Source organism: Penicillium digitatum, chromosome 1, assembly GCF_016767815.1.
Source record: "Penicillium digitatum chromosome 1, complete sequence".
NCBI lineage: Eukaryota > Fungi > Ascomycota > Eurotiomycetes > Eurotiales > Aspergillaceae > Penicillium > Penicillium digitatum.
In genome coordinates this window covers 3,025,383-3,052,243 of record NC_089384.1, presented here as the reverse complement: position 1 = coordinate 3,052,243, position 26,861 = coordinate 3,025,383, and the positions used below count along the sequence as shown (strand labels likewise).

Sequence of the window (26,861 nt, the reverse complement as noted above, 5' to 3'; positions counted from 1 at the left end):
CTAGCCTATCTAATGTGAAAATGCTTGAGGTCTTAAGATGTCAAGATCTACATCAAGTGTATCTATGCATGTTATAGGAATAAACCCAACTTGCGGAGTACGTTGTAGTTTGATAGACACCATTGCCCATTTATTAGAGAGTAAAAATTCTCTGACACTCGGTTGTATCAAGTATGTACCTATGCTGTACAAAATAAATGCTTAGGTAGGCTCATTTACATTGAAAATCTATCTCTACTGCCGACTCAAATCAAGCTCGAGAGAAAATTTTTAGCCTCCAAAATTGAACACAGCCAATTCGTCTTCGAAGCAGGATATCACCCCGATCTGCAATGGCATCCAGGCAAATAGATATATCAGGCAGCAAGGTCAAATGGAGTGGACAGTGTGGAAAAACGTGAATTTGTCGACAAGGGTCGACCTCAAAATCCACATGCGTCCTTTTCCCTCTTACTTGCTTTCTTGCTGGCAGAGGCTTAAGATGTCTATTGTATGTAGGGCACATTAGGAATTGAGAGACCTTCGGGTATTCATAGTTTAACGCTTAATTTAGAATTCAAGCTCAGTTTTCTCTCCAACGGCATCCCAGAATAGTTCAACGCCGGGAAACTCCAGAGATCAGCCCTCTGTGGAGGTCGATGAGACATCCAGTGGACATGACCCATTAAGGAGTAGTGGATTACCGTTCACAATTTCGGGGCCTGTGCCGAATGTGGAATTGGTAACCGGATTGAACTAGCTCGATCTTCCGTTAAGATCCAAATAAAATCTAACCTTTTTTGTCAATTATATTGGGTCATACGGGAGTCCCACTGAACTGACTCCGTGGCGTTTTGGGGGAACTATGGGTTCGAAGTTAAAACGGCCACACAGCTCGGGAAATGAGATCATCAAGAGGACTAAAATTCAGAATAGATAGAATGTGCGGAGTATAACATGGTTAATAATCAAGTGACCTCAAGAGGGTGGTTTTACCTGTAGTAGCTACCAATTAGTGTAGCCCTAGAGTCTAGCATCCCATATTTATGCACATATATCCATCCCATCGTAAAGCTCTGTGAAACGACAAAGAGAAACACCCGTGGACATTGTACAAGTAAATGGAAGAAATTGATATTCTAGCACAAGAAAGATATCTCGTACGCTGAACCTGCATGAATTTTTAAAGTACAAATGACGGAGCATAGATGACACTGTCCCCGGGGAAGTGTACCCTGGTCCTATGACCGCCACTGCCGTCATTGTAGGAAGGTTATCGGATAAGCCAGCGAAGAGAGTGGATAAGCGTACGATGTAGTACAGTGTACCCGGTACTTCGCTGGTACCCCAGGTAGGCTCACTATTATACATGTCAATGTATAATGTACGAATTAGATCAACCAACTAGTTTTATGTGCATACATATTAAACTTGCCACCATCTACTATATGTGCTACAGTTTTCTTGTATATTTGTCCACACAACATTCTGTAATCTTCAAAGGTTGGTGAGTAAGGTGCTGGAATATGTTGAGAATCCTAGTTAATTCTTCATAATTGACATGGCATTGGGTTTCAACGCTAACCCTAACTCGATAATCTCTGCATACTAAGAACCCCGAGGAGATACGGAATCGAGATTAGCGCCGTTAATTTAGTTTAATATCTTTATCACTAGTTTCTACTCCGTATATAGAAACCATGTCCTTCCGAGTCATACGTTGGCATTCTAATTCGGCCTACTTTGAGTCAAATCGAAGTTGATAGATTAAGTGATAATAATTCTTTATATTTCTCTTATAAATAAATGAGGGATTTTCATGTATCTTATAGGGGTGGAAGAGAAGCTGTAAATTTAGCTTCAATTCCATGTCTAAAGAGATTAGATAGTTCACAATTTTTATTGCTGGCACTATTCACATAGTTCCAATTAATTCATGGAAGATTTCCCAGATGTTTCCATACTGCTTAGTATGCTATTCGAGAGAACGCAATATGACCAAATTCTGCTCAGCTATTCGTTGCTTCTTCGGTCTGACACCATAGCAGTTACATGGGGGCTTTTTTATATACTACATAGGTACACTAGCTTATGTGTAGGTATTTCCGCCTTTCTCTTGCCCTTTTTTAGTCATGATCGTCCCTCTCATAGTATTCATCCACTTCATAGTGGACAGTGGGGAAGAAAAAAGAGCGGCAAAAAGCTGTGTGCACTTCTTTTCTCCATACAAATATGGTGAAATGCTAAAAATTGTACACTGCATACTGCACACCGTATTTTTCAATTTCGGGGTTTTTTTTCTTCACTTCCAGCAGATATTCTGCTCTGTAAGCCATGCTGAATTGCGGCGCACACAAGATTCGGGCAGGCAAATATTTACACACTGAGACATGTATGAAAACACATAATACAAAGCTATACACATTCCTAAACAGCCAAAAGCGAACATTGACGGGATTCTGCAGACCCATGACGCACGTGACAGGAACCAGGACCCTTCCAACTTACGTCCGTCTTGTCCGCCTTTCTTCTGCTTTTCCCCTCGATGAGCAAGAGAGTGAGGTACATCCCATCAATTCATCTCTATAACCTCTTGCTTTTCTCGTTATTTTTCAACTTGGGCTCAGCCCCTTTTACCCCCTAAAATCATTCCTCTCAAGGGTTACTGTCTCTCAAAACTTCTCCTCTTTCCCTTCGCTTTAACACCCCTCCTCGAATTCCCCTCCCCAAGGGTTCTTGAATCTAAAAAAGTGATCACGCTCTTGCACTTGGATCGTCGCTCAGAGGTTAAATGGTTTTTCTTTCCCTCGTGATCTGAGGTTTGCTTCTATTCGTCGTTTTGTCCACCCAAGTGTGCGTTTCGGATTTCCTTTACAACACAACAAAACCCCCCTCCAACGCATTATATACCCAACCATCTTTCTTTCCCTCATAGACCTCACTTCCATGCCGCTTCAAGTGACTACTTTCTGTTATTCTAATCACCCTGACCTAATCGGCCACCCTTATCCTGCGGATCATTGCGTCCGCCAAACCGCTGGCCGGAGTTCGGGGAAACCAAAAAACTTTGACCGATTCTAAAACACAACAACTTTTGACACTTGATCGGACGTGACGTTGACCGATGGCTTAGAAAGGCAGAGCGATGAATAGCTTTAGGGTGGAACATCATTCAGATTCTTCGAGACCCCGCCAAAATCACCCTCACCGCGGAAACGAAACCGGATCGTTCGACGGCAATGCCGATTGCCAGTGAGAGCAGTAGCACAACCACCACAACCACCACCACCACCACCACCATGACCACATTCTCTGCTCCGGTGCCTGCTACCAAATCGCTGCCTACAAACCAGTCAGCGTTAGCAGCTTCCTTTACCAATTTCCTCACCGTCTCCGTCCATCAAATCTTGTTTCTGCGCTCCGTCTATCCGCGCGCAACCTTTCTCCCTGTGCGGGCATACAACTACCCTGTCCGACAATCGCGTCACCCAAAAGTTTGTGATTACATCAACGATGCTGCAATCGCAGTTGGAACGGAGATTCTCAAAGGCACAATCACCGCAGTCAGTATCATAATTTCATCTCTTCGCACAAGCCAACCCCTCGAACGATATGCCTTTGATTTGTCGGGCTTTCCGCGTGCCCCTACGGGAGAGGTGAATACTACATTTGAGGACAGAAATGAAGATTCATCTGATACAGGTGCCCCTGTCCCAGACCAGGGCCCCGCACCAACCTCAGTTGACCTCGAGGCACAATTCCGGGCATGCCTAGCAAGACTGGCCTCAGCCTGTGCCCGGTTGACCCCACTTCCCCGTGATGATGAGTTCAGTTTCACCGTCTGCATTGAAGTGCGGGAAGATGCTTTACCACCGGCAGGGACCACCACGGAAGAACAAACTTGGATTGTGGCGGAACCGGGCAAAGTGCACCTACGATCGTGTACCGCACCATTTTCCGTCTCTAAAGTGCGGAACGGCGAATCCCAGCAAGCAGCCCCCAAGGTCTCGAATGGTCGTGCCAAAACAGTACCTGTACGACGTGTCGAAGCCGGTGAGCTTCGGTTAGAGTTGTGGGTGGAAGAGGCACGGCAGAAATTCAACGAACCGGAGGACTCAGAGCAGCCTTCATGACCTCGAAATTCTCCTATCCTATTTCAGGCCATGGGGGGAATTCACGCTCTTTGTTTTTGTGTTTTTTTTTTTTTCAAAAACTCCCTTTCTCTTTTTTACCTTCTCTTGTTCCCCCCTGATCACCCTCAAATTCTGTTTCATTCTTGATTTAGCGTGACCAACGATCGAACATACATTATGGACGAAGGAATTTCCGGTACTGCCGTCCACAAGACGTGGCGCAAATACATAAAACGGGGAGCGGACGACTTTTGAGACTTGCACGGCATTTATTTACATAGATCAGGTTCATTTCTTTCCTTTTGGTGCTTCATTTCCAAGTGCTCATTTTTCACTACTCTTCTTTCCACTCTTACTCTTATGCCGCTCCTTCTTCATCCTTATTTTCTTCTTTTTCCCTCGGTTTTTTTTCATAGCTTTCCATTTACTTCATTTTGCATCTCGTCTGGTTGCCTGGGCTCTATCTCTTAGCTTTTTTTTTTTCTCACTACGGTCCGGCCTCTTTTTTTTTCATACCATCTCCCATCTTTCCGCTGAATTTCACCTGTCTCCTTTGTTGAAATCAACTACAAGATTCTCTTTTCTAGCAAATTCGACTATAATAACAACTAGTTCCCAATATCGCTTCGTTGTCTTCTCATTTTGGCGTTTTTCTGTGTCTGCTCTCATGCTGATGAGCCGAGCGAAAAGATTGCGTTCAAAACGAAGGTCCCCTTATGCCATCCACAATGTCTGGTTTGCCATAAAGTTTTGTTTGATTTGGGATTTATGTTCGTGTCATTTGATTTCCATTTCAACTGCTCTATGTTTGCTACACTTCTGCTGGATATCCTGATCTGCCTGTTGAAAACAGGCCGCTAGGCCTTCGGGGGCGACTTTGTAAGAGTGCTAGTCAAATATCCAATGCAGGTGAGAGGATACCGTTGAAGGAGAAAGATAGAAAACTATGTTATTGTGCTTGGTCTATTTCTGAGAACATATCTACTTTGTGGGATGAAAGTAAAGAGAGAGAGAGAGAGAGAGCTCTGGCATAAAGGTGAGACTGAGCAAACATTCTGACAAGATGAATAGGGCTAAGACATTTGACAGCAACTATTTGAATCATATGTTTCTCGAGACGCTACTTGGGCTTCCAGTGAGGTTTTCCGGATGAAAATGCGTGGCCGCGGATGTGTGAGTAGAGTAAACCAATATTAAAAAAAATCACAAGAACTAGTGGGGTTCACCGGGGGAAGTAAGACAACGAGAAACTCAACCAACCCTATGCGAGCTGACATGCCCTATTCACCGCTCAATAGGGCTTTTAAACTACCGGTGTATAATTACCGTGCGAAGTCTAGCTGTGTTTCTTGATCTTTAGTAGAGAGCCGTGAGTCGAGGGATGATTAGAAGACATATCCCTATTTTGGTAAGTGAAGGCAACATTAAATCCTATTATAAGGTTCCAAAATTCTGATCGAAGTAAGAAGGCTGTTGGGTTCGGGGATGGAAGACAGGTCTAACTCGCCGGTATAGTTCTATGATCGAGTTACCAAGGAACAGTAATATATAAAAAAAAATTAAAAATAGTCACATGAGCTCCAGCCCCCCACTCAGGGAAGCTTCATATGCAATCTCCATCTGGAACGTCAGAGCATTAATTTAAATGGAGATCGACACGACAGTTACGCGTGTCCTTGGTATATAAATAAAACATTGACATAATCGCTAAGGCTCACATGACTCGTTGAAACTCCACCAAAGACCGGTCCCGGGGTTCTTACGTCAACCTTGGAAGGGTCCTAGTAAATTAGTTAGTTATAAGGACTAACGCAAACCCTGTGTCGCTTGCCGTCGCTTTGCTTCGGGCCATTAACAAGGAGAAACACGGGTCTTTTTTTTTTTAAAAAAAAAAAATTTATTTGCCAGTATGAGGCAGGCATATCCGGCCCTGCTCGTGATGAATGCACGAAGGTGAGAGGGAAATAGGAATGAATGGTGTGTGATTGGTCTGTAATGATTTAGATCGGGAGAATACACTCCGTACGATCATAGAGGTTCGTGTGACCCAAGGTCATAATCTTGACCAGATGGGAGTAGAAAGTTCGAAAATGACCGGTCTATTATGGCATCGGGGCTCCGTCGGTGTTCACGGGGATCTTCCAAGCTGAGTTTTGTTGTGTCTTCGGAACATCTTTTAATTTTGGACTTCATAACCCCGGATTTCACTTTTCTCCGATATCGTTGCACCTGCACTTGGGGGGTTTTCTCATTTCTGCATCCCCAATTTCGAGAACTCACACTTGAACCTCAATTCAATATGATTGCCGCAGAAATCCCCACCCTTCCTGCGGGGGAATCACCAGATCTGATTCTAGTCCCAGCCACAGCATCAGAGCGCATTGCCTCAATCAAGCTCAACAGCGTCGCCTGGAAAGGGCCACTAGACGTGGAAACATATATAGAACGCGAGAATCATCTCCTCCAGCAACGACTGACGCGCGACGGCCTAACCTGCTGGATCTTAGTGGATCGCAATGAGCCCGAGGATGAGCGCACAATCCTCAGCTCGTGTGAGTCATACCGGAAGACAGCACTGCTCGCGTACGACGGGCAGGTAGAGACGGTTTCCACGCACGGCGTGGGGAGTGTCTACTGCCGGCCTGATTTCCGCGGGAAAGGATACGCGAAGCGAATGCTAGAGGAGCTGAGCACTAGACTCGAGAAGTGGGAGATGGAGAAAGAGCCACGACGGATGTCGTTGTTTACGGTACTTTTCTCGGACATTGGGAAGAAGTTTTACGCCCATTTTGGGTGGCGGCCATTCTTGTCTTCCCATATGTCGTTACCGGCTACTACGGGCGGGCTAGAGAAGGCTGTCACGAGGGATCTATTTGCTGAAGATGTTCAGAAGTGTATGTGCAGTGAGACTGTCCTTGCCAAGCTGCGCGACCAGATGCGTCTGGCGTCGCAGAAGACGAGTGGTGCTAAGATTGCCATTTTACCCAACTTTGATCACTTTGCCTGGCATTGGGCTCGAGAGGAGTTTTATGCCGAGAACTTGATTCCCGAACACTCCCCCCCTGTAGTCAAGGGAGCTGGTGATGACCAGGCTCGCGTGTATTGCGCTTGGAACCGGAACTTCGGCGAGACACCCGAGGACAATGTCCTCTACATTCTTCGGTGGGTGTATGATGACCCCACATCTCCGGCGGAGGAGCAGGCCACTGTCCAGGCTATGGCTGCTATCCTCCGGCGAGCACAACAAGAGGCGCGCGAGTGGAACATGAGCAAGGTTGAATTCTGGAACCCTACTCCCCTTTTGCAGAAGGCGGTGGCTTTGATAGACCCAAAGGCTGAACTCGTGCACCGTGAAAAGGAGAGCATCTCCAGTTTACGTTGGACTGGCGAGGAGCAAGGATTGGGCAAGGATGTAGAGTGGTGGTTGAATGAGAAGTACACTTGGTGCTAATCATTCCTTCATTGGAGCAGTGTGTCGAGGTTTGTTTCTTTGATTGCTCGGGATTCTTCGCATTCCTTTCTGAAAATGCAGATCGAGGCAAGTTTGGGCGGCAGATATGATCGTGATGCTTCTAGAGATGCACGCATCATAGAATAGATGCTATGGCAGTCCACGAAGCAAGTGGGCTAGTTCTTTTCGCAATCAACGACGGCTTTTGAGCAGTTCGTGCCAATTTCTAGCATTCTTGGCCTTCGCAGCTGTGGCAGGTGCAGAGGCGGATTTGTTCGTTGGCTGTCGTTGCAAGGGCTCAACAAAGCAGATAGTCGTGGGGTCAGGACTGTTGTAGCAGCCATTCTGTAGTCAAGGTCAGCTATTGCGCCACAGCTCATGTGGGGAAAGAGCGACTTGCCGGTAACTTTGACAGCGTTGCTTCTCCTCTCCATGTCTCAGGTAGACAGTCTCTCCATGCGCGAAGAAATTCACTTCTTCCAACAGCAGACGACGGAGTCGGAGCAGTGGCAGCCAAGTAAGTCTCGCCAACCCACTGTGTGCACTCGGTCTTGTCAAAGCTCGCCCCTAGAGAACAGCACAAAAGGCATTAGCAAGTTCAATACCTGCAACCAGATCTCACCGTCCATTTTGGACTCACATTGAATATCATCCGACAAAGGCGGCCGTTCATCTGAAATGCATATGCGCCTCACAACAGCCTCTAGCAACGCGCGTGGAAACGGCGGCTCCATCTCATCATCATCATCATCATCTAGGACGGACTTCCACAAGTCCCCAACAAGAAACTGCTTCTCAAGATCAATGCCCTGTAAAACAGCACCCTCGACCAACCGCTTCCAAACAGCCAATCGAGACCGCGCCGAGGGCCGCCAACACGCCACCTCCTCAGTCCCATCTACGAACGCGCAAAGCTCCAACCAGCCCTGCTCACACTGCGCCGTTGACACTGGAATATCCTGACACAAATTCTCCCTGGCTGTGCGCATCTCCTTTGATCCCAGCAGGCCCGTGGATTCAGCGATACCGCCCATTGCGAGATCCCCATCATCGTCACAGCGCCGGTCATAAAGCCGCAGACTCTTCTCTAAAAACGGGACGGCTGAGAATCCTCCCGGTGGGACATGCAGTTCCAGTGTGGAGGAACACTTTGCAATGTCCGTTACAGCTTCATCTGGAAGGTTCAACGAGCCACTTTCGCCGGCTTCCTCTTCAACAACTTTGATGTCCGCTTGAGAGATTTCTCCGCGGCTTGGACGGAGGATATGCAGGGAATTTGAGGATTGGACTTGGCGGATGCGGTAGGTTTGTGTAGGTGTGCATAGGTTGACGTAGTCGTGGGCGGTGGGATCGATTATTGCTTGTGCAAGGGCTGTAGAGGGCGATTTGAGTTCAAGTCTGATGGGCGTCGCGAGTTAGTGGAGGGCTGCTAATTAAGGACGAGGGGGGTCTGTTTTGAAAAAAAAAAAAGCAGCGCATGGGTTGCTTCCGGTCTGCTTGAACCCCTGTTCATTGCATCAACTTACGCCGGTGCATCTTTCGATGTCAGTAGTTCTTCCAACTCTGGGGTAAGTTCTAGCAACCGGAACCCTTCCTGAGGGCGAGTATGTGTGAACAGAATCCCGCGTGAGTCTTGAGTAGACATTGCAGGTTACAATGTGAGCAAGGTATGTAACTCGAAGCAGAGTACGATTCAGGGAAATGAATTGGCTTCGGACGCGTTTGAAGCGAAGTGGCGACACACGGACCACGGGCTAAGAGGGATTCGGCTTCATCCGATGTACATAGTAGCCCTGAAGGGTTGGAAGGTCTTTATGTTACAGTTGGATAATTAGGCCGATTTAAAAGTTACCGACTAAATTATATCGCATGCATAGAAAAATTAGTTCTCGCCCGTCACATCCTTTTTACCGCGTATATTCTACTCCGTTCCTTGTGCGGCTAATTCTTTCTGTACGGAGTGCTTCTAGCCACAACAACAAGGGGATGAAACAGTCAATAAAAACGATAAGCCAAAAACAAGCACAACTGAGAAAGGATCTAAAAGGACAAGGTAAAGTGTCTTAAATGTAAAGTCCTGTATATAATCTTAGGCTAAACAGGTCTAATGAGAACTACCTCGTCAAGGACAGAGTCCGTCTAAGCGGCCAACTACTCAGTACTGTGTAGTAGACATTAAAATCAAGACTATCCGTGGGTTGCGCTTGAATGGCCAAACAATAGCTCTCCATGACACGTCAACCGCTATACTTCGTTGTGATTCCGTGAAAAAAAAAAAAAAAAAAGAAATCCCCCAAAATCATAAAAAAAAACATGTGCAAGAACGGAACAAAAATGAAAAAGCAAAGCTCCTACACTCCTAGAGCTTGGGCATATAAATGCCCCAGTCTAAACAGACAAATAGTCTTCCCCGACAGGGATATGAGACATTCAAGGCGCAGGTGAGAATGCAAATGCCTAATCCAGCCGGCTGGATCAAAGAAGCGAGGAGGGAAAGCCAGCTAAGAATCAGAGTTTGGCTTTCTTAACTACTTCAGCTTTCTCGGCGTGGTCGACGGTTTCAGCTTGGGCTTTCAAGTGACCTTGGGCCTCTACGGTGTCTTTCATGGGCTGGCCAACCGGGCCATCAGCAGAGCCTTGCACTTCTTCACCGTTCACAATGTGATCGGTATCGAGTGGCATGGACTGGGTGCTGTCCTTTTGCTCAGCTCGCTCTTGTTCTTCTTTTTCGCGAGCCAGTCGTTCTACCTCCATTTCTTCCATATGCCGGAGGTCATCGACACTGGGCTCGTATAGATGCCAAATGGTGTAGTGTGGTAGTCCAATTACCGAGAACTTCATCCGTTTAGCCATCTAGGAAATTTTAGCAAAGGTAACCACCGCTTCGTTGATAACCGTCTTACCTTGCCAAACCCTTCCGTCTCGGCATGCTTCTCGAAACTAAAGGCTGGGAAGTGCACACCAGCACGGAAGACCCGGGCTTTGGCCAGGATACTAACACCTCCAATCCCGTCCAGCTCCATCTCCATGTCTGGATCGCCGTAGGGGTCGCGGAGGTAAGCAAGGTGAGGTCTCCACGTAGCGTACTCGGCATATCCTTCCACAATGACAGCATCCTCGTCCAAGGTATCCGCAAGTGCCAACGCCGTCTCGGATTCTTGCCAGGAATTCAAATCGTAAGGCTGCTCTCCGCCAAGCCAATCTGGAAGCGGGCGCCAGACATCTACAAAGTCCGTTAGTAGATAACCGATACACTCGGGCAATAGCCACTACTCACTAGGGACTATAACATCCTTGTTATGCCGCATGAGATCCTCAATTATGGTGAACGGAGCAGTCTCCACGTCCGCATCTCTCCAGTAGACCCAGCTGTGGGTTGGACGCAGCGTTGCGCTCAGCAACCAATTCCTGGCCTGCGCCATCAGCTTACGTCGGCTCGCCTGCGCCTCGAATCCATGTCGACTTTCAACGTCCTGTTGGACTTTCTGGCCGAAATCCTTCTGAATCACGGAAATCTCCCCAAAGGGCATTTTAGGGTCCGGGTCTTTTTGTGTATCCTCCAACATGCGTGATAGGATGCCTAGGGTGTCATCCCGAGAGTCTGATACCAGAAAGGCCAGATCGATGAGGTGGTGCGGGTATGTGAGGTTTCGAAGGTGCGAGAAAAACATCGGGAGGTGCGATGAGGCATCCCGGAGCGGGGTGCACATCAGAACACGCTCTTCACGTTCCCAACCCTTCTCCGTCCCTTGCACTTCAGATAAATCATAATATCGGACCGTCTGTAGGTGTAGATCTCCGGGGTAAGAGAGAAGGCCGAGTGAGATGGTGGGAAGGATGGCGGCGCGCCAGGAGGGAAAGATCAAGAGGAATAGCACTAGCGACACACCGCCAAGGAGGCAGAGGCGCTGGAAGAGCTGCCGGCGTCTCCGAAGGGCAGGTGGCGAGCGAGGCTGGAACCTGTGAGCGAAGGGAAACTAGTCAGTCTCGATTTCAAGCTTGATGAGCTGGCATGACAACGGGGCTCCGAGCTCGGACAATGAGAAGCGAGCTTAGCTCGGACTGGGTACTCGGCTTTACCTATTCGGTGAAATTGAAAATGCAGAACCCCTTGGATAGGCAGAGTGGCCCTTTTCGAGGACGTGTCGGTTCATCACTGCGGGCGCTGTCACAGGCCGTCGAAGCGCTTATGTCGGGGGCCAAGAACTGATGCAACGGCCAGACCCCTAGTGACAGCCCCGAATTTGTAGGGGTTCAAAAAAAAAGAGCCAAATCGTAGCAGGCTCAAGTACAGGAAATGAGATTCTTACGGGAATATTGGAATAGCGAAAGGAAACAAAAATGAAAGAAGCAAAAGAAGCTGACAGGAACCTCCGAAGACTTGATGTGATCCAATTGTCTTAGATTGTGGTCACCAAATCCGGTCATCCGCTTGCAGTGCCTGGTTTCTTCTACATGAGGTTCTAGGCACTATTTACCATAAATGAGGATAGACGTACATAAATAAATGCAGTACTGTTCCAAGAGGCTTTGTTACTTTGATTAAAGTAGTTTTAAAATTCCCCCCTGCTAGTATTACTAGATAAGTTCCTCCCTTCATCGGGAAAGCATAGGAGGCGAGATCATACTCAGTTGAGGTCGAAGAGGAGCAGGAGAATCCATCTGCTTTGTTTCCACTTCAATCATTTGCATCATCTGTATTAAGAGTTTGTTCACTTTTTCCCCATCACGCAAGCTCAGCAAGACGGATGCGGCCTCATAATCGCTGTCGAGAATAAAATAGTGTTCCTTTTGCCAGTTCCCCACCGTGTCGATGTGGAATGCGACTCTGGCGATCGCCTTAGCTGGACCCCTCGCCTTATTCATGGAACTTCGGGATACCATGCGCAAGAATGGCCGAAGCCCGGACCGAGTCTGATGTGCGACTCTGACCGACATGGGCGCCTTGGTCCGCAGAGTACTCTGGCCAGTCATGCCTCCAGGATCCAAGGTGAAGATATCAAGCGATATATTGCCGGTCTATAAATAGATTTCTTAGTTGGCAATCGGGGGGGGGGCTCTAACTCCGAATTGTCAACTTACCCAGATCAAGCTCCGCCTCAATGCATACAATGCGACACTCGCCATTAACTTGCTGCTCCTAAACCGAAGATTCTCTTCCTTTGCGCTCAGCGTAGTGCCCGGTCGCCTGCCGTTTCTTCCATAGTCGCGGTCGAAGTAATCCAACCTCCCGGAAGACATTGCAGAACAGCCGATATTGATCACCTTCGCTCCGCTTTTTGGTGTACCATCTCCGGCCCGGAATGCCTCGAGCAGACCAATAGTCAATAAAAAGGGAGATAAGCAATTTGTCTGATACACAGGATCGTAGCCATCTGATGTGAGATCCTCAATAACGTAAGATGTCGCCACAGCAGAGTGGATCAGACTGGTTACAGGCGGAATGTCTCTGAGGCGAACACGGTCGACAGTGGCTTTGGCGAAGGATGCGACGGATTTCAGATCGGTCAGATCAAGGGTAAGAACCTCGATCGACCTGGGGCCGATCAAGCGGATCTTCCCCATCACATCGCGGACATCATCGGTTCTTATCTCCTTTGCCGTCAACAATAGATGGACGAAAGGTTGCTTCTTCGCGATCTCTATAGCGATCTTTGAACCCAACAATCCATCTCCACCCGTGATAATCACCGTTTCTGTTAGTGGCGTACCCATCACGGCGACCTTTTGTTAGGCAGGAATTCCCAAGGGTCTGGGTGTAGGCAGGGTTGCACAGTAGAAACAAAATTGGCCAGAAGAGAACTTATGGTCCAGGGTGTTCGATTCCAAATATAGAGATGAGAGAGATAGTGGGATATTGGAGGACAAGGGGATTTAGAACTGAAAAGGGAGTTGTCACAGCGTAGTCCAAGTGAAAAAAAAGGCCTTATATACCTAAACGGTGGGATCTAAACGTCCTCCAACTCGCCCATGCCTATGGATCCAATGCAGTAGAATGGGCCAATGAATTATATCGGATATGGACGGTGTCACGTCTCGTCTCACAGCTAAGGCGTGGGGTTTTCCAGAAAACGACGACATGAGATGAATCAGATTCGTGCACTGACGTGATGCGTTGGTGTCAAATTATGAATGGCCAACCGCCCCCCCCCCCCCCCCCCCCCTTCCCCCTACGATCTTACTGCTTGATGCGTGGCATGACCAAAAGTTCCTCTACGGAGTACCCTTGGAGTAAAGATCGCATAATTCGAACAAAAAAAGGAGGGGAAGGGATCGATACCTGATACTGAGATAGGTTGGCAAGTTCGCATTGACCTGGGACTTGTGCGCAACTCCATCTACAGATCTAGGAAATGTCTCAAATGGAGGTATAACTACGTTGCAGCACTCCGTACTCCATAGTCAACAGTCGGGAGTCGGGATCTTTAGCCGGGTGTCAAGTAACAGACTCTCCCTATTGTCCGCAGTAAGCATCTTTCCCCAACATCACTCAGGGTGGCCATGGAATCACCCCACGTTGTTCGCATTCCTGCGGCCAAGTAACAATAGGAATGCACAACACTGCCAGACCCACTCGAAAGCGGCTGCATCAACGTTTTAAAGGAACACAGAAATGAAAGAAAAAGGAAAAAGGGAGAGGAAATGAATAGAGATGAAACAATGGGAGTTTCAAGACGAGATCAATCCAAAAAGAAATGGTGCCACTCGGAGCTAGTACAGATTGAGTCTAATGTGCGCATTGTTGCGATCAGGGCACCTGCGGTTGTGAGAGTTGCTCAACATTTTGCAGTGGAACAACGATGCACCAAGTTGAATTTTGTGAGATGGAATTGGAATTACCTGGTTCTTAGGATTTTACAACGTAAGGCTAAATGGCGATAGAATGGAGCTAGGGTTGTTGGACCAACAGGCAGCCATCTCGGTCCGTAGCGCAACGATGACAGCGCGAAGGCAAAAACGGCCAAGTGCCGGCAATGAGACACTTAGAGCCGAGTTTCACCAAAGTCCTATCTGAACGATTCCTATATCATTGTGTGGTTATGGGTGAAATATGTTGGGTGGAAGGCCAACGATTGTACCACCATGTGATCAGATCAAAAGCCAGACAATACTTCAAGGACAGAAGTTCTGTCGATGGCTCGGCTGAGCTGACTGGATCCCTACTGCATCTCAGACAAGATCCGACTTGCCCCGAAGTACCCGAGCGAGACTCCCCCGGTTTTATATCGCATAGCTAGCATGTGCAAAGCTTGGTGCGTAGTTCGGATAGTTAGTAGAGTATTGAGTGATTACAGGTGATCAAAACTAAACATTGAAAATCCCCTGCAGAGACACTCAGGAGCGAACCCGGTGCTTCATGCAAATGTGTCAACCCCGCAACGCTGGGGTCGACCGCTTTAACTGCATCACTGAACTCATTTCAATTCTCGAGGACCCAACTATGTATCTTTGCTTTTGCGGGTGAGAAGACCCTTCAAAGCATCCGTTTCACCTTCAAGCTTTGAACACCGAAGTTTCCAATCATCTCTTTCCTTCCGGACCTTCTCTAACTCGGCTTCGAGTTCCTTCATCCGATCCACACGTCTCTGTCGACATCTCCGCGCTGCAAGGGTATTAAGTTTGCGCTTTTCCACTCGTGACGTCTCAACGCGGCTTATATTATCATCGCCTTGGGAAGTAGAAGGGCTGGAGAGAGAAATGGAGACGAGAGCAGGGAATGGAGATAGAGGGGAATGATACAAGTGGCCATCTTTTAAACGGTAAGAACAAGACCCCTTCAAATTGGAGAGCATGATCATACCTGGCGAATTGGAGAAGCTAGGAGCTAGAGGCACATAGCTTTGGTGCTCGATTGATCCGGAGTCCGAAAGAGAGTTCGAAGCCGAGACAGACCCATACCCAAGATCCATGACGGAGACATCGCCACCGTCATGGCCAGGAGGGTACGGCATCAGATGATCAACAGATAAGAAATTCCAATCGGTATCGGCAAAGAACATATCGGGTTCTGCCCAGAGTGCCGACTCGTGCGGGGGGTCCTCAAATGATGGACAGACTGGCACAGCCGAGGGAAAGCCTTCCAGCGGCGGCGCCAGCGTTGAGAAGAGGTCGTTATCACTGTACGGATGAAGACTCGCCCATGGCGAATATTCAGCAGGCCCTTGAAGGCGTTCCTGCGTGCCAGTGCTGGGCGGGTTGGAACTAGTAAGTGGAGATCTGGATCGCCGCCGCGGCGCTCGAACAACTGCAGGCGGACATCGCTGGATTGCTTAGACGGGCCTTTGCAGACCCGTGACGCTTTTATCTCAAGACAAAGAGAGGAAAGCCTAGGATAACTGTCGATAGAGGCCTAGGATAACTGTCGATAGAGGGTCGACTCTGTAGGAGTCCTAAGGAAGAAATTGAAGGGCATGGCCAGGCCATAAATAAGAATCGGAAGACCACGGGATGAACCGCAGCACCACATGGGCCCACAGTGAGCATCATGTGATTGGTTGTCCATAGATCGTTGCCTCAAGACTCGCCTCAAGACTCATTATGACTCATTTTAGTGTCACTCAATTGACCAATCACAGAATCTCTGGAGTCCGCTGTGTGTATAGGTAGGACATGATTAGCGAACACCCCCAAGGCTGACGGTTACATTTTAACATCCAAGCTCCTTGGGTTGAACTTTTGCATAAAAGATTCACTAGTAAACATGCTCGCGAGATGGACTGCTGAGAATACCTGAATCTACTGTTGAACAGCTGCCATTGAGATTCAATCATTACAAGATTGGATAAGTTCAGAGTGGCTATGGTAGTCCACAATGACCACCCACACCACAAGGTATCATACCAAGGTAAAGATCGATTATTGCATAATGATCAGCTCTAAAGCTTCCATATATGTGATACCTATCATCAATACCTCCCTTAAGCACGCATCCACTACTGGGGGGTAAACACTATGTTGTTCAATCCTGCTCCGTTGGAGTCCACGAGGATTACGACAATCGAAGCAGCATGCAGATTTTTTGGATACCTCCATGCAAACCCTCGGTGGTCCCTCAAGATCACGCCCGATGAGGTGGAGCTGATCTATTTCATTGTTCTGAATCATTCAGGCCCAGGACAGACTGGCACCGACGACTCTGTGGTGTCTTTTTCCACCCATCTAAACCTTGTGTCAACCCACTTCGCTTTCCCGAGGTCATGGTTGACTATTAAAGGACGAGCGCAAAGGGCAGCGCAAATCTTTCTCCAAGACGCCAAGCAAATGTTCTTCATGACAGATGCTTTTCATGATTGGAAAAAACAACTCTTCACAACATCAATACTTAATCTGCCCAATGAGTTATTGCAGCGCATTGCAGCTCTGTTGCCGATGAAGTTTCTCGTTAGACTCTGTCGACTGAATCGCCGTCTCTCTAACGTGATAGGATCTGAGCTCTGGAGACCGCTAGACAGGGCTCTCAAGGCACTGGCGTGGAGCTTGAAACACTGCCATGTGACAGTTTTGAAAAGGCAGTCGAAAGACTCTCGAATGTTCCTGAAAGTATGTCCAATGATTCTACGTGGGAATTGTTTCCTGCGACGGACACCAACAATATCCACATGTTGGAGTGTATGGCTTCAAAGGGCGGTTTTGTTGGGAAATTGTATCGCCAATTCCTTACAGACACGCTACGTTACAATCTGGAATGGCGAAACCCCGGATTTCTATCCGTTGAAGGGCTCCTTAAACTAGGGGTGGATCCGAATTGTCTAACTGTCATTGGTGACCCCGTTCTTCGCGAGTTAAACCTTGGGCGTGTTCCAATACTGTTGCTGGCAATCTGTGGTTGCCGCAATCTTTGCGCTGATATCTTGAAGCGGTTGAAGGGATATGAGCACAACAAATACAGTGTTTCAAAGCAAAGAAGAAGCGTCAATTATGTTCACCTTTTGCTCGAATACGGGGCTGATCCAAATACCCACTTATCCGACAGAACATCGCCACTTCATGTGGCAGCCTCCCTGTGCAAGACCATGGGCAAGCCACAAATTGTGACAAAACTGATCAGATATGGCTCCAATGCCAACGCGATTGGCCCCCATGGTAAAACACCTCTTCACGTGGCTGTCGGTCGAAATCATTGTTACAAGTCCCACGCTCCCTGCAAAGACACAATCAATGCCCTTCTTCAAGCTCCAGGGATTGACCTCGACCCACGTGACGAGAATGGGCGTACGCCCTTGAGCATTGCTGTTGGCCTTAACATGTCCGTCTCTGTTTGGTTTGTTGAAACAATGCTTAACAACCCCAACGTTGATATCAATTCCCAAGACATTCATGGGAAGACGGTATTATATCATTCGGTGGAGAGCCGAAACATCAGAGCTGCTGAGCTGTTGCTATCGCAGAGTCACATCAACCCGAATCTAAATACTACGTACTTGCCCTTGTTTTTCGCCGTTTCGAATCGGATGGAAGCGATGGTGAAGAGTTTGCTAAGCACAAAGGCAACTGACCCAAACCGGAAAGACAGCAGAGGGCGTCTCGCTTTGACGCTGCCAACATCAAATGAGATAATCAAGCTGCTTATCAAAGCCGGTACCAAGCTGGACATTCCAGATAGCACAGGTCTGACCGCACGGGAAACAATCTTCCAGGCGGGCATCGATATTGAGCAGCTAATGCGCGCAAGTGAAATAGGGAAAAAGAAGAGTCGACGTTACTAGCTACATTCGTACCCCCTTTCAGTGCTATGTTGTTTTGGGCTTCAGTGTAATGGGTGCTAGACGGTTGCTGGAATTGTTTAGGTCTACTTTCTCAATTGAATATTTCGCAATTCCAGTGTTCTCAGAGGAACAGGTATCAAATTACCACTTAAGCATAGCTCTTTCCCTAGTATTCTCCTCATTACTGCCTCATTGCGACCGCAGCCTCTTTAAAGAGTTCAGACCGAATCGTACTTAATTCTTATCTCCCAGACCTACCCAAAGACGTGATCCGTTTCGCCCACCTTCTCGGAGCCTTCTTTCAAACAGAGAACTCATGGACCGCATGCCAGACAAGGTCGATTCAACCCTCAAGACAGTGAGGGGAGAACATCGCTTTGGGCCTGCATCGCCGTCAGCCAGTTTGAAATGGCTCGTCCCCTCCTATCACAGGATAGACTTGATCCAAGTCTTGGTCCAGCAGAGGCTTTTCTATAATTGCTTGCTGTTGGTCTTAATCAGCAACAGATAGTGGAGCATTTGCTAGAATCGAGGCGACTCGATATCAACAAGCAAACTAGCACGTGGCAACCCGCTCTGTTGAAAATTATTGATGTAGGCAATAAGGAAGTCATTAGGATGCTTGCTAAAGCTGGTGCCAGCCCGAATGTTGGAATGAGCAAAGGCAAAACAGCACGACAGCAGATTATGGCCGTAGGTGTTCGTGTCAAATGGAAGACTCGCCTAGTATAAATTGAAGTTCAATAGCGCCCTTACTCCGTTGCTTCGTTGCTTCGTTACTTCTGGTCCCTTTTTTATTCGTGCTTTGTAGTTGATGGATTGTGATGAAACAAGCAAAACAGAAGAAAGAAAAAAGAAATTCCCTGTTAGCTATAAATCACCTATCATTGTGGAAGTGTAACCTATACTACCCCTGGTCAATAGCTCTGAATCTCTCTTGTTTCCAAGTCAAAATTGGAGCTTCACCGCACAGTTCCTGGTTGGTGTGCATAACAAGTGGGGCATATCCTTTTGGTTCGCTTTGTCGATAGAGGTGTAGACATTGAGTCTGCCGTGTGACAGTTGATATGTTTTAGAAATTTGGCCGATCCCTGTTCAACATAAGCCAAGGTTATATATAGGAATAACTGCTGAAGATGGAGACCTCTAGACCTCTCTCCGTTGTTGAGGATAGTTTACTCTTGCTCTTCTTGAAGGCTACATTAGGCACTTCGGTCTTCTAATAGTGGGATGTAGTCATCGCTTAGGATTTCATGACCAAAATGCATTGTATTAAACCCAGACAATGAGAGATCAAGGTCAAATCCTCTTGTGACAGGCCCATGGTCTGACTACTGGGCAGCGGCTGAGTCAGCCAGCACAGCACGGCCATCTGGGTAGAAAATGACAAAATCCAAAGCCCAGTACTTTGACTGCAAAGAATTAAAAAAAAAGCACTTAATTCTCACCAGATCCCTAAAGAAAAGGGATCTTCGTCAAGCTGAATTCTCTGAGGTCGACCCTATTGCGGGCCCGACTAACAACATCGCGGGTCCATTCGTTGACACAGATCCGTGCCCCTCCTCGATTTTCTCTTCTTCCACTCTCAACCCCCCCACGAACATACACCATGGCCACGGCAGCAGCTCCCGAGACCTCTCTCCTCTCTCTTCTTTACCGGTCGTACCCTGCCGTCATCTCTTCCGATTCGACCGAGCCTGACTATCTCCACGCCTCCGCCAAGATCTTCCCCCAGGTCACCTTCAATGAGGCAGAGGAAGCTGACATCAAGCAATGGCTCAACACCGTCTCTGGCCTGAAGAATTCTCTCGCTCATGACCAAAAGGATGTCACCGCTGGAATTCTTGATCAGCTGAACATCCACCTCGCCACTCGCACCACCCTCCTCGGCGCGAAGCCTTCGGTCGCCGACGTTGCCATCTACGCTCTCCTGGCCCCCGTCGTTGAGAAATGGACCCCCGAAGAGCGCACCGGAGAGAAGGGTTACCACCACATCGTGCGTCACCTCGACTTCGTGCAGAACGGCCGCCTGTTCTCGCTCCAGATCCCCGAGGAGGAGAAGGTCGCCATCGACCTGAACGACGTCAAGTTTGTGCCCAAGCCCGTCGACCCCAAGGAGGAGAAGGAGCGCAAGAAGCGTGAAAAAGCCAACGCCCAAACCCCCGATGCCAACAACGAGTCTAAGCCCCTCGTGATCGGCCAAGGCAAGGCCGAGCAAGCCGCCAAGGCCCAGACACAGGCCGGTGCCGACGGCGTCCCCGTGAAAACCAACAAAAAGGAAAAGAAGGAGAAGAAAGAAAAGGCCCCCAAGCCCGCTCCTGCCCCCGCTGCACCCCCGGCCCCATCACTGATTGACCTGCGTGTCGGACACATCCTGCGCGCGATCAACCACCCGAACGCGGACTCGCTGTACGTGTCCACAATCGATTGCGGCGATGCCCCCGGCAGCGAAAATACCTCTCTTGATGAGGAGACCGGCAAAACCGTGCGGACCGTGTGCTCAGGACTGAACGGACTGATCCCGCTGGAGGAGATGCAGGGCCGCAAGATCGTTGCAGTGTGCAACCTGAAGCCTGTGACCATGCGTGGCGTCAAGTCTTGCGCTATGGTTCTCGCTGCCTCCCCACGTGTTGCAGAGGGCGAGGACTCGCATGCCGGTCCCGTCGAGCTCGTTAACCCACCTGCCGATGCTCCTGCCGGTGAGCGTATCTGCTTTGAGGGCTGGAATGATGGCCAGCCTGAGAAGCAGCTTAACCCCAAGAAGAAGGTCTGGGAGACTTTCCAGCCGGGTTTCACTACCACTGCGGACCGTGAGGTTGCCTTTGACAGCAGTGCTGTTCCCTCTGTCCATGGACAGGAAGGCAAGCCTGCTCTTGGAAAGCTGGTTGCTGCCTCTGGTGGTATCTGTACTGTGAAAAGCTTGACTAATGCTACCGTGCGGTAAGGGTTGTGAAGGTGTTCGGTGTATCTGAGAATAAAACTAAACGCATACCCATGAGAATATGAAGAAATCAAAATTTCCAAGTTCATAAGTATTATTGTGCATCTTAATGGAGCTTCGTCTTGTGTCGCTATGGATTTTATTAAAAAATTGAACAAGATGGATTTGATTTTTCTAATCTGTACATCGCACCACTTGGGGAGCTGATAGATCTTAGCCTCTGTTGCTTAAGCAGGCGCCGCGAATCCCAGAGAAGGCCCTCGTTGATCAAAGACCACAAACAGTGCCTTCAAGAATACATCGCCATAGATCGCCATAGTTGAGCTTCCGCTCGACTGAAGGCCACCATAGCACACTATCCCAAAAAAAAGGTTAGATCAGATCTCACGCCACAAAACTTGGACGAGAAAGGAAAAACTCACCTGTTTCGCCAGTGGTTGTGTTGGTTCCGACCTCGGACCACTTCATGAACGATCCAGGGATGGTAACCAAATATCCGCTCCCAATCGCAATGGATAGGGTGGGCAAGCTCGAAGTGCAGGGGAAGATATACCCGTTGGCATTACTCGCGTACAATCCGCCATCAACTTGCTTATAATACGCGTCCGCAACCTCGGGGCTAACCATCATAAGCGAGGTGCCAGTGTCAGCGATGGCCTGGGGTGCCTGAGTGATCGGGTGCAAGGGACCTCCCCCTACGGCGTATTGTGCCGAGTCGAACTGCCAGAATCCATTGGATGAATCCACGCTGACATTGGCCAAAACGCCTTGGTATTTTTGGGGATCCACGGTTCCAAATTCGTACTCACCGACGCCGTTGCTGAGCAATCGAACGGTGAAGACCGGCTCGTCGAGGTTGGGGGCGACGTTGTCGAAGAACGTATTCTGTCGCTCTGGCGTGACAGTGTTGATTGAAGAAAAGCCAAGACCGACGAGTCCGTCAGACTTGATGTCATCGGCAAATGTTTGCGAAACATCCGTCGGAAGGCCGAATGATTGCCCGATGACTTTGACACCGCCAATCGAGACAACATCCTTCCCTACTCCACCATTGGCATATGACGAGTCACCGTATCGTATCTTGAATGTGCTGTTGACGAGTTCTTCAAATGTGCTGGAGTTGCTTGGTTCGTACACTGTTCGGCTATTTCGCAGTGGCTTTGGAAGTCTCGAGCTCAACACCCACCTATATGGCAATTGATTAGCTCGGTATATTCCTTTCGTCGGCTGGGGTATGAAGATCTATCGCTAGCCAGCCAATCCTCCAACGTAAGGAGCAAATTGGGGGAGGGGAGGGGACAAGAAGCTTACATATCAGCAGAGCCACTGTCAAAATTCATATCGAGGATTTGGCCTCCTATATTCACCGGCGAGACAAATTCTACGTCTCCATCAACAGAAGTGGTATCCACGGCACCGATTTGTTCAGAATCCGCCACATCTTCCTTTTCGATTTTCACAGAAGCGGTATGCTTCGTTTCGAAGGGCTGGAAGTCGGACACGTCCACCCCATTGAGGGCTGTTGTGTCAATTCCGAACTTGCGGTATGCCTTGCGCAATAATGCAGGTCCGTGGGCAATATGGTCACTGCGCTTGACTCTCTCCACCTTGAAGGACCGGCATTGAAGGTGTTTCGGAGGAGCCACGGGCATGGAAAGAGCGTTAAAGCTCAACGAAAAGAAGACAAGAAAACAAACGAACTGCATCTTGCCCCAAGCCCCAACTGGGGATATCAGAATCGAAAAAAAAGGGAGTGATTAAATCAGGACCAGCCTGAAGATTCGATATTAAGGAATGCAATGGACAAGAAACACAAGGATGATAGACAAGACAAAAGGAAGGTAAACTCTCAGCAGACCCTCAGATCTGCTAAAGGCAGGCTTGTTCTGAATGAATGGGAAGACAATGCCAATGTCTCAAAATGAAAGTCAGCAGGCAGTGGTCCAAACTGGAATACCTACATCCAATGGAAAAGAAAAGCGAATAATGCAATATGAACAATATGGACGATATGGACAATGCAGAAGAGCAACGACGAGAACAATAAGACCAAAAGCAACTTGAAGAGCAATAACAAGACAAGACAAAGTGAAACCTCATTGGAAATAACCCCCAAGGTAATAACGACCCGAACGCGGTACGTATATTGAAGCATAAGCGTTTCTGCTCACCTTGGGCACATCCACCTATCGGAGGCAAGTGCGGTCCTGTCCCCTGGCCCAGGGCATGGTTCACGGCAGACTCGGTCCAAGACCTATCCTCCATAGACCCGGGGATATGTCAGGTCTAGGTAAGGGGGCTCGTAGCGCCGGACCTGAATGGGACATGGTATGGAGTAGAGTACGTAGATATCTATATGTGGATTACCCTGCTACTCCGTAATTTGTTTGTTACGCAACGTCTTAAATTAGTGGGGGGATTGTTCTGCTGGTTTTGATGTATGAGACCTTAGGCCCTTCATCTTGAAACAAGGGCCCGCGGGTAGAGACCCAATCATGTATGCTGTCCGACTTACTTGAAACATATTGGAAAGGTTATAGAGATTGCTCATTGTGGCAGTGTGGCTTGGATTTTTTTTTTTAGCTTGGCTTTTCCGGTAGTCTGGAAAAATGGCATTGCGTTGGCATAGAATGAATGGCATATTCGCCTCACATTGATCTGCAGGCGATCGAGCCGTTGAGACAATTGTTAATCAGAGTTCCGATCCTAAATTGTGGGTAGCACATGTTGACGGGTACCAGTTTTTCTGCAAGCTATTTGTTCTCTCAGCCAGACAAATGTATCTCCTTACACTTACAATCATATCTTTCTGTGAAGACAGGGCCAAAGAAACTTCAAATCTCAACACCTACTAGCCTTGGCATACTGCCCAGCCAATGCAAAGATCCGAACCAGAGTGACATCGAGACGCGAGTGAAGGACCATATGTTTGGCATTGAATCGGGGCAGATTGCGCGGAAACACATCTAGATGGCCAGCAGCAAAGAAAGCAAATCGGAACGCATTCTACACCCTAATCATGCCAGAGTCGCAAGATAAAACGAATTAGAGATGTGATTGAACGTGATAGTAGGCAAGAATCAAAGTAAATCAACTTCATACAATGTCATAACTCTGCGAGAGTTTCCAATAAAAGTAGTAACAGAGATAAGAACCAAAGAAGAGATGAAAGGAGAGTAGTAATGAAAGCATTTTAGGTGCATGATGGTCTAGACTCGCATACCGCGAGAGACCCCAAGGATATCGATTTCAAACAGAAACAACTCCACATCCCATGGTTTCACTACCATACCCAACCAGCCACATACCAGTAAGCAAGGAAGTGTTGTTCACTAATCCCCAAATTCCATGTACAGAGAAACAATCCGTAAAAGATGAGAAAAGTAGAAGATAACAAAGCAATAAAAAAAAGCAACCCAAGATATTCAACAGTGCCCAAGCAATGCAGACGTGTATCGTTTCCGCCTCTAGATCCTTGAAAATGATATCCATTCCCGCCCCGGTAAAAAAAACCCCCCAAAGAAAGAGATCATAGAAAGAAAATAAAAAAAAGGCGCCGCAGCATAAGTGTATCTGGCAAAGTCATTTGCACGCAAAACCCTCACAAGAAAAAGGTAAAATCAACTCCAAAGGTCATGAACATGCAACGTCAAGTAGCAATGTCACTGCACGTGTGTTCTGTACATCATCGGTGGCCCGACCGGAAAAAAGAAACATGGGCCGAAGAAAGTATTCGTCCCTCCCTGAGAGACGAAAGAGGTATCGTAGGAAATGGTATTGAATCGCAGGCGCCGTCGCTCGCAACAAGCTAAGAGTGTTGCAAAGGATCTAGAATATGAGGCGAAGGTGGTCGTAATCGGCGAGGAGGAGTGGGTATGTACATGTCGGTTTTTTGTTTTCGAATTTTTGAAATTTTTTTGGTCGCCGTGTTTGTGGAACAAATTATTTTTCCAGGTTGTGTGTCGTGTCGAATGCAATAGACGTATCGAACAAGAATGCAAGTGGAGGAAAAAAACATTAGGACCTGCGAGTAAGGGACCCTGATGATGCAGAACAGCTGTAATAACGGACGTGCAATAGACAGATGGAGATGTAGGGTGCCGGCCTACGACTTTGGCAGATGGCACCCTTACCATCGACGCTGAGCAGTCTGCATCATCGCAGGCGAGATCGATGAAGGTGGGCTCGACAGGGTCATTCCGGTCGAGGGGTTAATGATCGGAATGACCTTACGGGTCCGGTTCGCAGGCTGCTGTTGCTGGTAGTTGACATGATTAGGGTTGCCGGCAACACCAGGGTGAACATATGAGTTGGTTTGGGCCGGGGACAAAGAGATGGACGGGGTCACCTGCTGCACCGGTTGGATTTGGTGCTGCATGGGCGAGGTGTCCGGTGAGCCGCTGGAAAGAGAAGAGCGGTCGGAAGCAGAGTGGATGGAGTGCAGCTAGAAATAAGAACATGTCAACAAAACTGGCCCCCTTGTGGTGTATCCGAATTGAGATTTGTGACGATCTTGAAAGGGGTAGACGAATTAGGGGGTTGAAAATTCGCCAATAATGACATACATCATCCTCAGTCAGGAGACCAGGGCAGAACTCCAGGTCGTCATCTAGATCAAAGGACCGACCAGCCTCGAATCTTGCACGGAAGGCCGTCACAGCCGGAGCTTCCGCCAATTCCCGCATACTTTTGACTCCTCGGAACTGACGCTGAGCATTCTGCGAGGCCATCTTTGGGGCACGACGAGAGCGCCCATGGTGGGTATTTGATGCAGATTGCATATGAGCACCATGGTGAGGGTGTTGCTGGTGTTGCTGGTGTTGGTTATAGAAGTAGGCAGACATTGTGTTGTTGTGAGAAGCCAGCAGCTAACAGAGAGAAGAGGGAATATAAGACGGAAGTCGAAAAAAAAGATGAATATAGAAAATAGAGGAAAGAACGATGGGATTGAAAGATGAAGGATTAGTGAGAATGGGAGTGTGTGGGAAGAGGCGAAGGGAAAAAGAGGGGAGGGGTGTGCTATGGAATATGGTTACTACTATTACCATTCAATACCTTTCAATACCATTTTAAAGGGGCATGGAGTGATCAACCTTAATAATTACCGTTATGTATTGTCCGTCATAAAAAGACACTTACATCGACGCACCAACCAGACCAAGGCGCTGACAGAGTGGCAATTGCTTCATATCCAATGAGAACTCGCAGATCCTCTTAAAATGGGACCTTCAACGGCCCACCAAAATACTGGAAAAACGTGACGTCGTCGACAATTGGAACGTTCCCCGATTAGGAAAATCTCTTAGTGATGACCGCCACTGCCTACATACCAAGGGCCATTGGGCGAACTCTACCTAAGACTTTACTTAGGCCCTAGAACAATGATGATTGTTGCATTTTTTGGGGGACTTTTGTTTTTCATCCAGATCCAACACTGCTGAATTGCCAACTTTTACTTGAGGTCTGATCGACAATAAATGCAGTGAAGCTATCCGGAAAAGTAACTCCCCAGACTCCCGTTCCTCATCGGGGGCGGTTGGGGAAGTTGAAATATTTCTTAGCCCCTCGGGTCCCCTTTTTGCTGTAGGCTGTGCAGGGCATAGCTCTCCCAGGCACATTCCCCTCTATGCCTCCTATAGGGTGCCCGAATC

The 26,861-nt window shown here is 48.1% G+C and overlaps 10 protein-coding genes across 10 annotated transcripts; 4 read left to right on the top strand and 6 right to left on the bottom strand.

The window, feature by feature from the left end:
- Nucleotides 1-3,278: 3,278 nt before the first annotated feature.
- On the top strand, nucleotides 3,279-4,112 carry Pdw03_3394 (Mitotic spindle checkpoint protein (Mad2B), putative; the record flags this gene model as incomplete). Its single annotated transcript, XM_014676752.2, has 1 exon — nucleotides 3,279-4,112. The coding sequence occupies one exon, from the start codon at nucleotides 3,279-3,281 to the stop codon at nucleotides 4,110-4,112; it is 834 nt and encodes a 277-aa protein (XP_014532238.2).
- Nucleotides 4,113-6,411: 2,299 nt separating this feature from the next.
- On the top strand, nucleotides 6,412-7,563 carry Pdw03_3393 (Acyl-CoA N-acyltransferase; the record flags this gene model as incomplete). The annotated part of the gene is made up of 1 exon (XM_014676753.1): nucleotides 6,412-7,563. The coding sequence occupies one exon, from the start codon at nucleotides 6,412-6,414 to the stop codon at nucleotides 7,561-7,563; it is 1,152 nt and encodes a 383-aa protein (XP_014532239.1).
- A 192-nt stretch (nucleotides 7,564-7,755) lies between these two features.
- Nucleotides 7,756-9,208, bottom strand: Pdw03_3392 (Sister chromatid cohesion protein DCC1; the record flags this gene model as incomplete). The annotated part of the gene is made up of 4 exons (XM_066100479.1): nucleotides 7,756-7,908; nucleotides 7,964-8,130; nucleotides 8,204-8,961; nucleotides 9,090-9,208. The coding sequence occupies 4 exons, from the start codon at nucleotides 9,206-9,208 to the stop codon at nucleotides 7,756-7,758; spliced, it is 1,197 nt and encodes a 398-aa protein (XP_065955879.1).
- An 863-nt stretch (nucleotides 9,209-10,071) lies between these two features.
- On the bottom strand, nucleotides 10,072-11,717 carry Pdw03_3391 (Anp1; the record flags this gene model as incomplete). The annotated part of the gene is made up of 4 exons (XM_014676755.2): nucleotides 10,072-10,416; nucleotides 10,467-10,786; nucleotides 10,841-11,523; nucleotides 11,644-11,717. The coding sequence occupies 4 exons, from the start codon at nucleotides 11,715-11,717 to the stop codon at nucleotides 10,072-10,074; spliced, it is 1,422 nt and encodes a 473-aa protein (XP_014532241.2).
- A 442-nt stretch (nucleotides 11,718-12,159) lies between these two features.
- On the bottom strand, nucleotides 12,160-13,278 carry Pdw03_3390 (Short-chain dehydrogenase/reductase SDR; the record flags this gene model as incomplete). Its single annotated transcript, XM_066100478.1, has 2 exons — nucleotides 12,160-12,582; nucleotides 12,646-13,278. The coding sequence occupies 2 exons, from the start codon at nucleotides 13,276-13,278 to the stop codon at nucleotides 12,160-12,162; spliced, it is 1,056 nt and encodes a 351-aa protein (XP_065955878.1).
- A 1,724-nt stretch (nucleotides 13,279-15,002) lies between these two features.
- Pdw03_3389 (Basic-leucine zipper (bZIP) transcription factor) lies at nucleotides 15,003-15,563 on the bottom strand (the record flags this gene model as incomplete). Its single annotated transcript, XM_014676756.1, has 2 exons — nucleotides 15,003-15,313; nucleotides 15,365-15,563. 2 exons carry the CDS (start codon nucleotides 15,561-15,563, stop codon nucleotides 15,003-15,005), a joined length of 510 nt encoding a protein of 169 aa, XP_014532242.1.
- Nucleotides 15,564-17,576: 2,013 nt separating this feature from the next.
- On the top strand, nucleotides 17,577-18,269 carry Pdw03_3388 (Cyclin-like F-box; the record flags this gene model as incomplete). Its single annotated transcript, XM_014676757.2, has 1 exon — nucleotides 17,577-18,269. One exon carries the CDS (start codon nucleotides 17,577-17,579, stop codon nucleotides 18,267-18,269), a length of 693 nt encoding a protein of 230 aa, XP_014532243.2.
- A 1,609-nt stretch (nucleotides 18,270-19,878) lies between these two features.
- Pdw03_3387 (Nucleic acid-binding, OB-fold) lies at nucleotides 19,879-21,213 on the top strand (the record flags this gene model as incomplete). The annotated part of the gene is made up of 1 exon (XM_014676758.1): nucleotides 19,879-21,213. The coding sequence occupies one exon, from the start codon at nucleotides 19,879-19,881 to the stop codon at nucleotides 21,211-21,213; it is 1,335 nt and encodes a 444-aa protein (XP_014532244.1).
- Nucleotides 21,214-21,437: 224 nt separating this feature from the next.
- Nucleotides 21,438-22,862, bottom strand: Pdw03_3386 (Putative aspergillopepsin A-like aspartic endopeptidase; the record flags this gene model as incomplete). The annotated part of the gene is made up of 3 exons (XM_014676759.1): nucleotides 21,438-21,565; nucleotides 21,633-22,396; nucleotides 22,522-22,862. 3 exons carry the CDS (start codon nucleotides 22,860-22,862, stop codon nucleotides 21,438-21,440), a joined length of 1,233 nt encoding a protein of 410 aa, XP_014532245.1.
- A 2,477-nt stretch (nucleotides 22,863-25,339) lies between these two features.
- Nucleotides 25,340-26,054, bottom strand: Pdw03_3385 (uncharacterized protein; the record flags this gene model as incomplete). Its single annotated transcript, XM_014676760.1, has 2 exons — nucleotides 25,340-25,654; nucleotides 25,776-26,054. 2 exons carry the CDS (start codon nucleotides 26,052-26,054, stop codon nucleotides 25,340-25,342), a joined length of 594 nt encoding a protein of 197 aa, XP_014532246.1.
- Nucleotides 26,055-26,861: the final 807 nt, after the last annotated feature.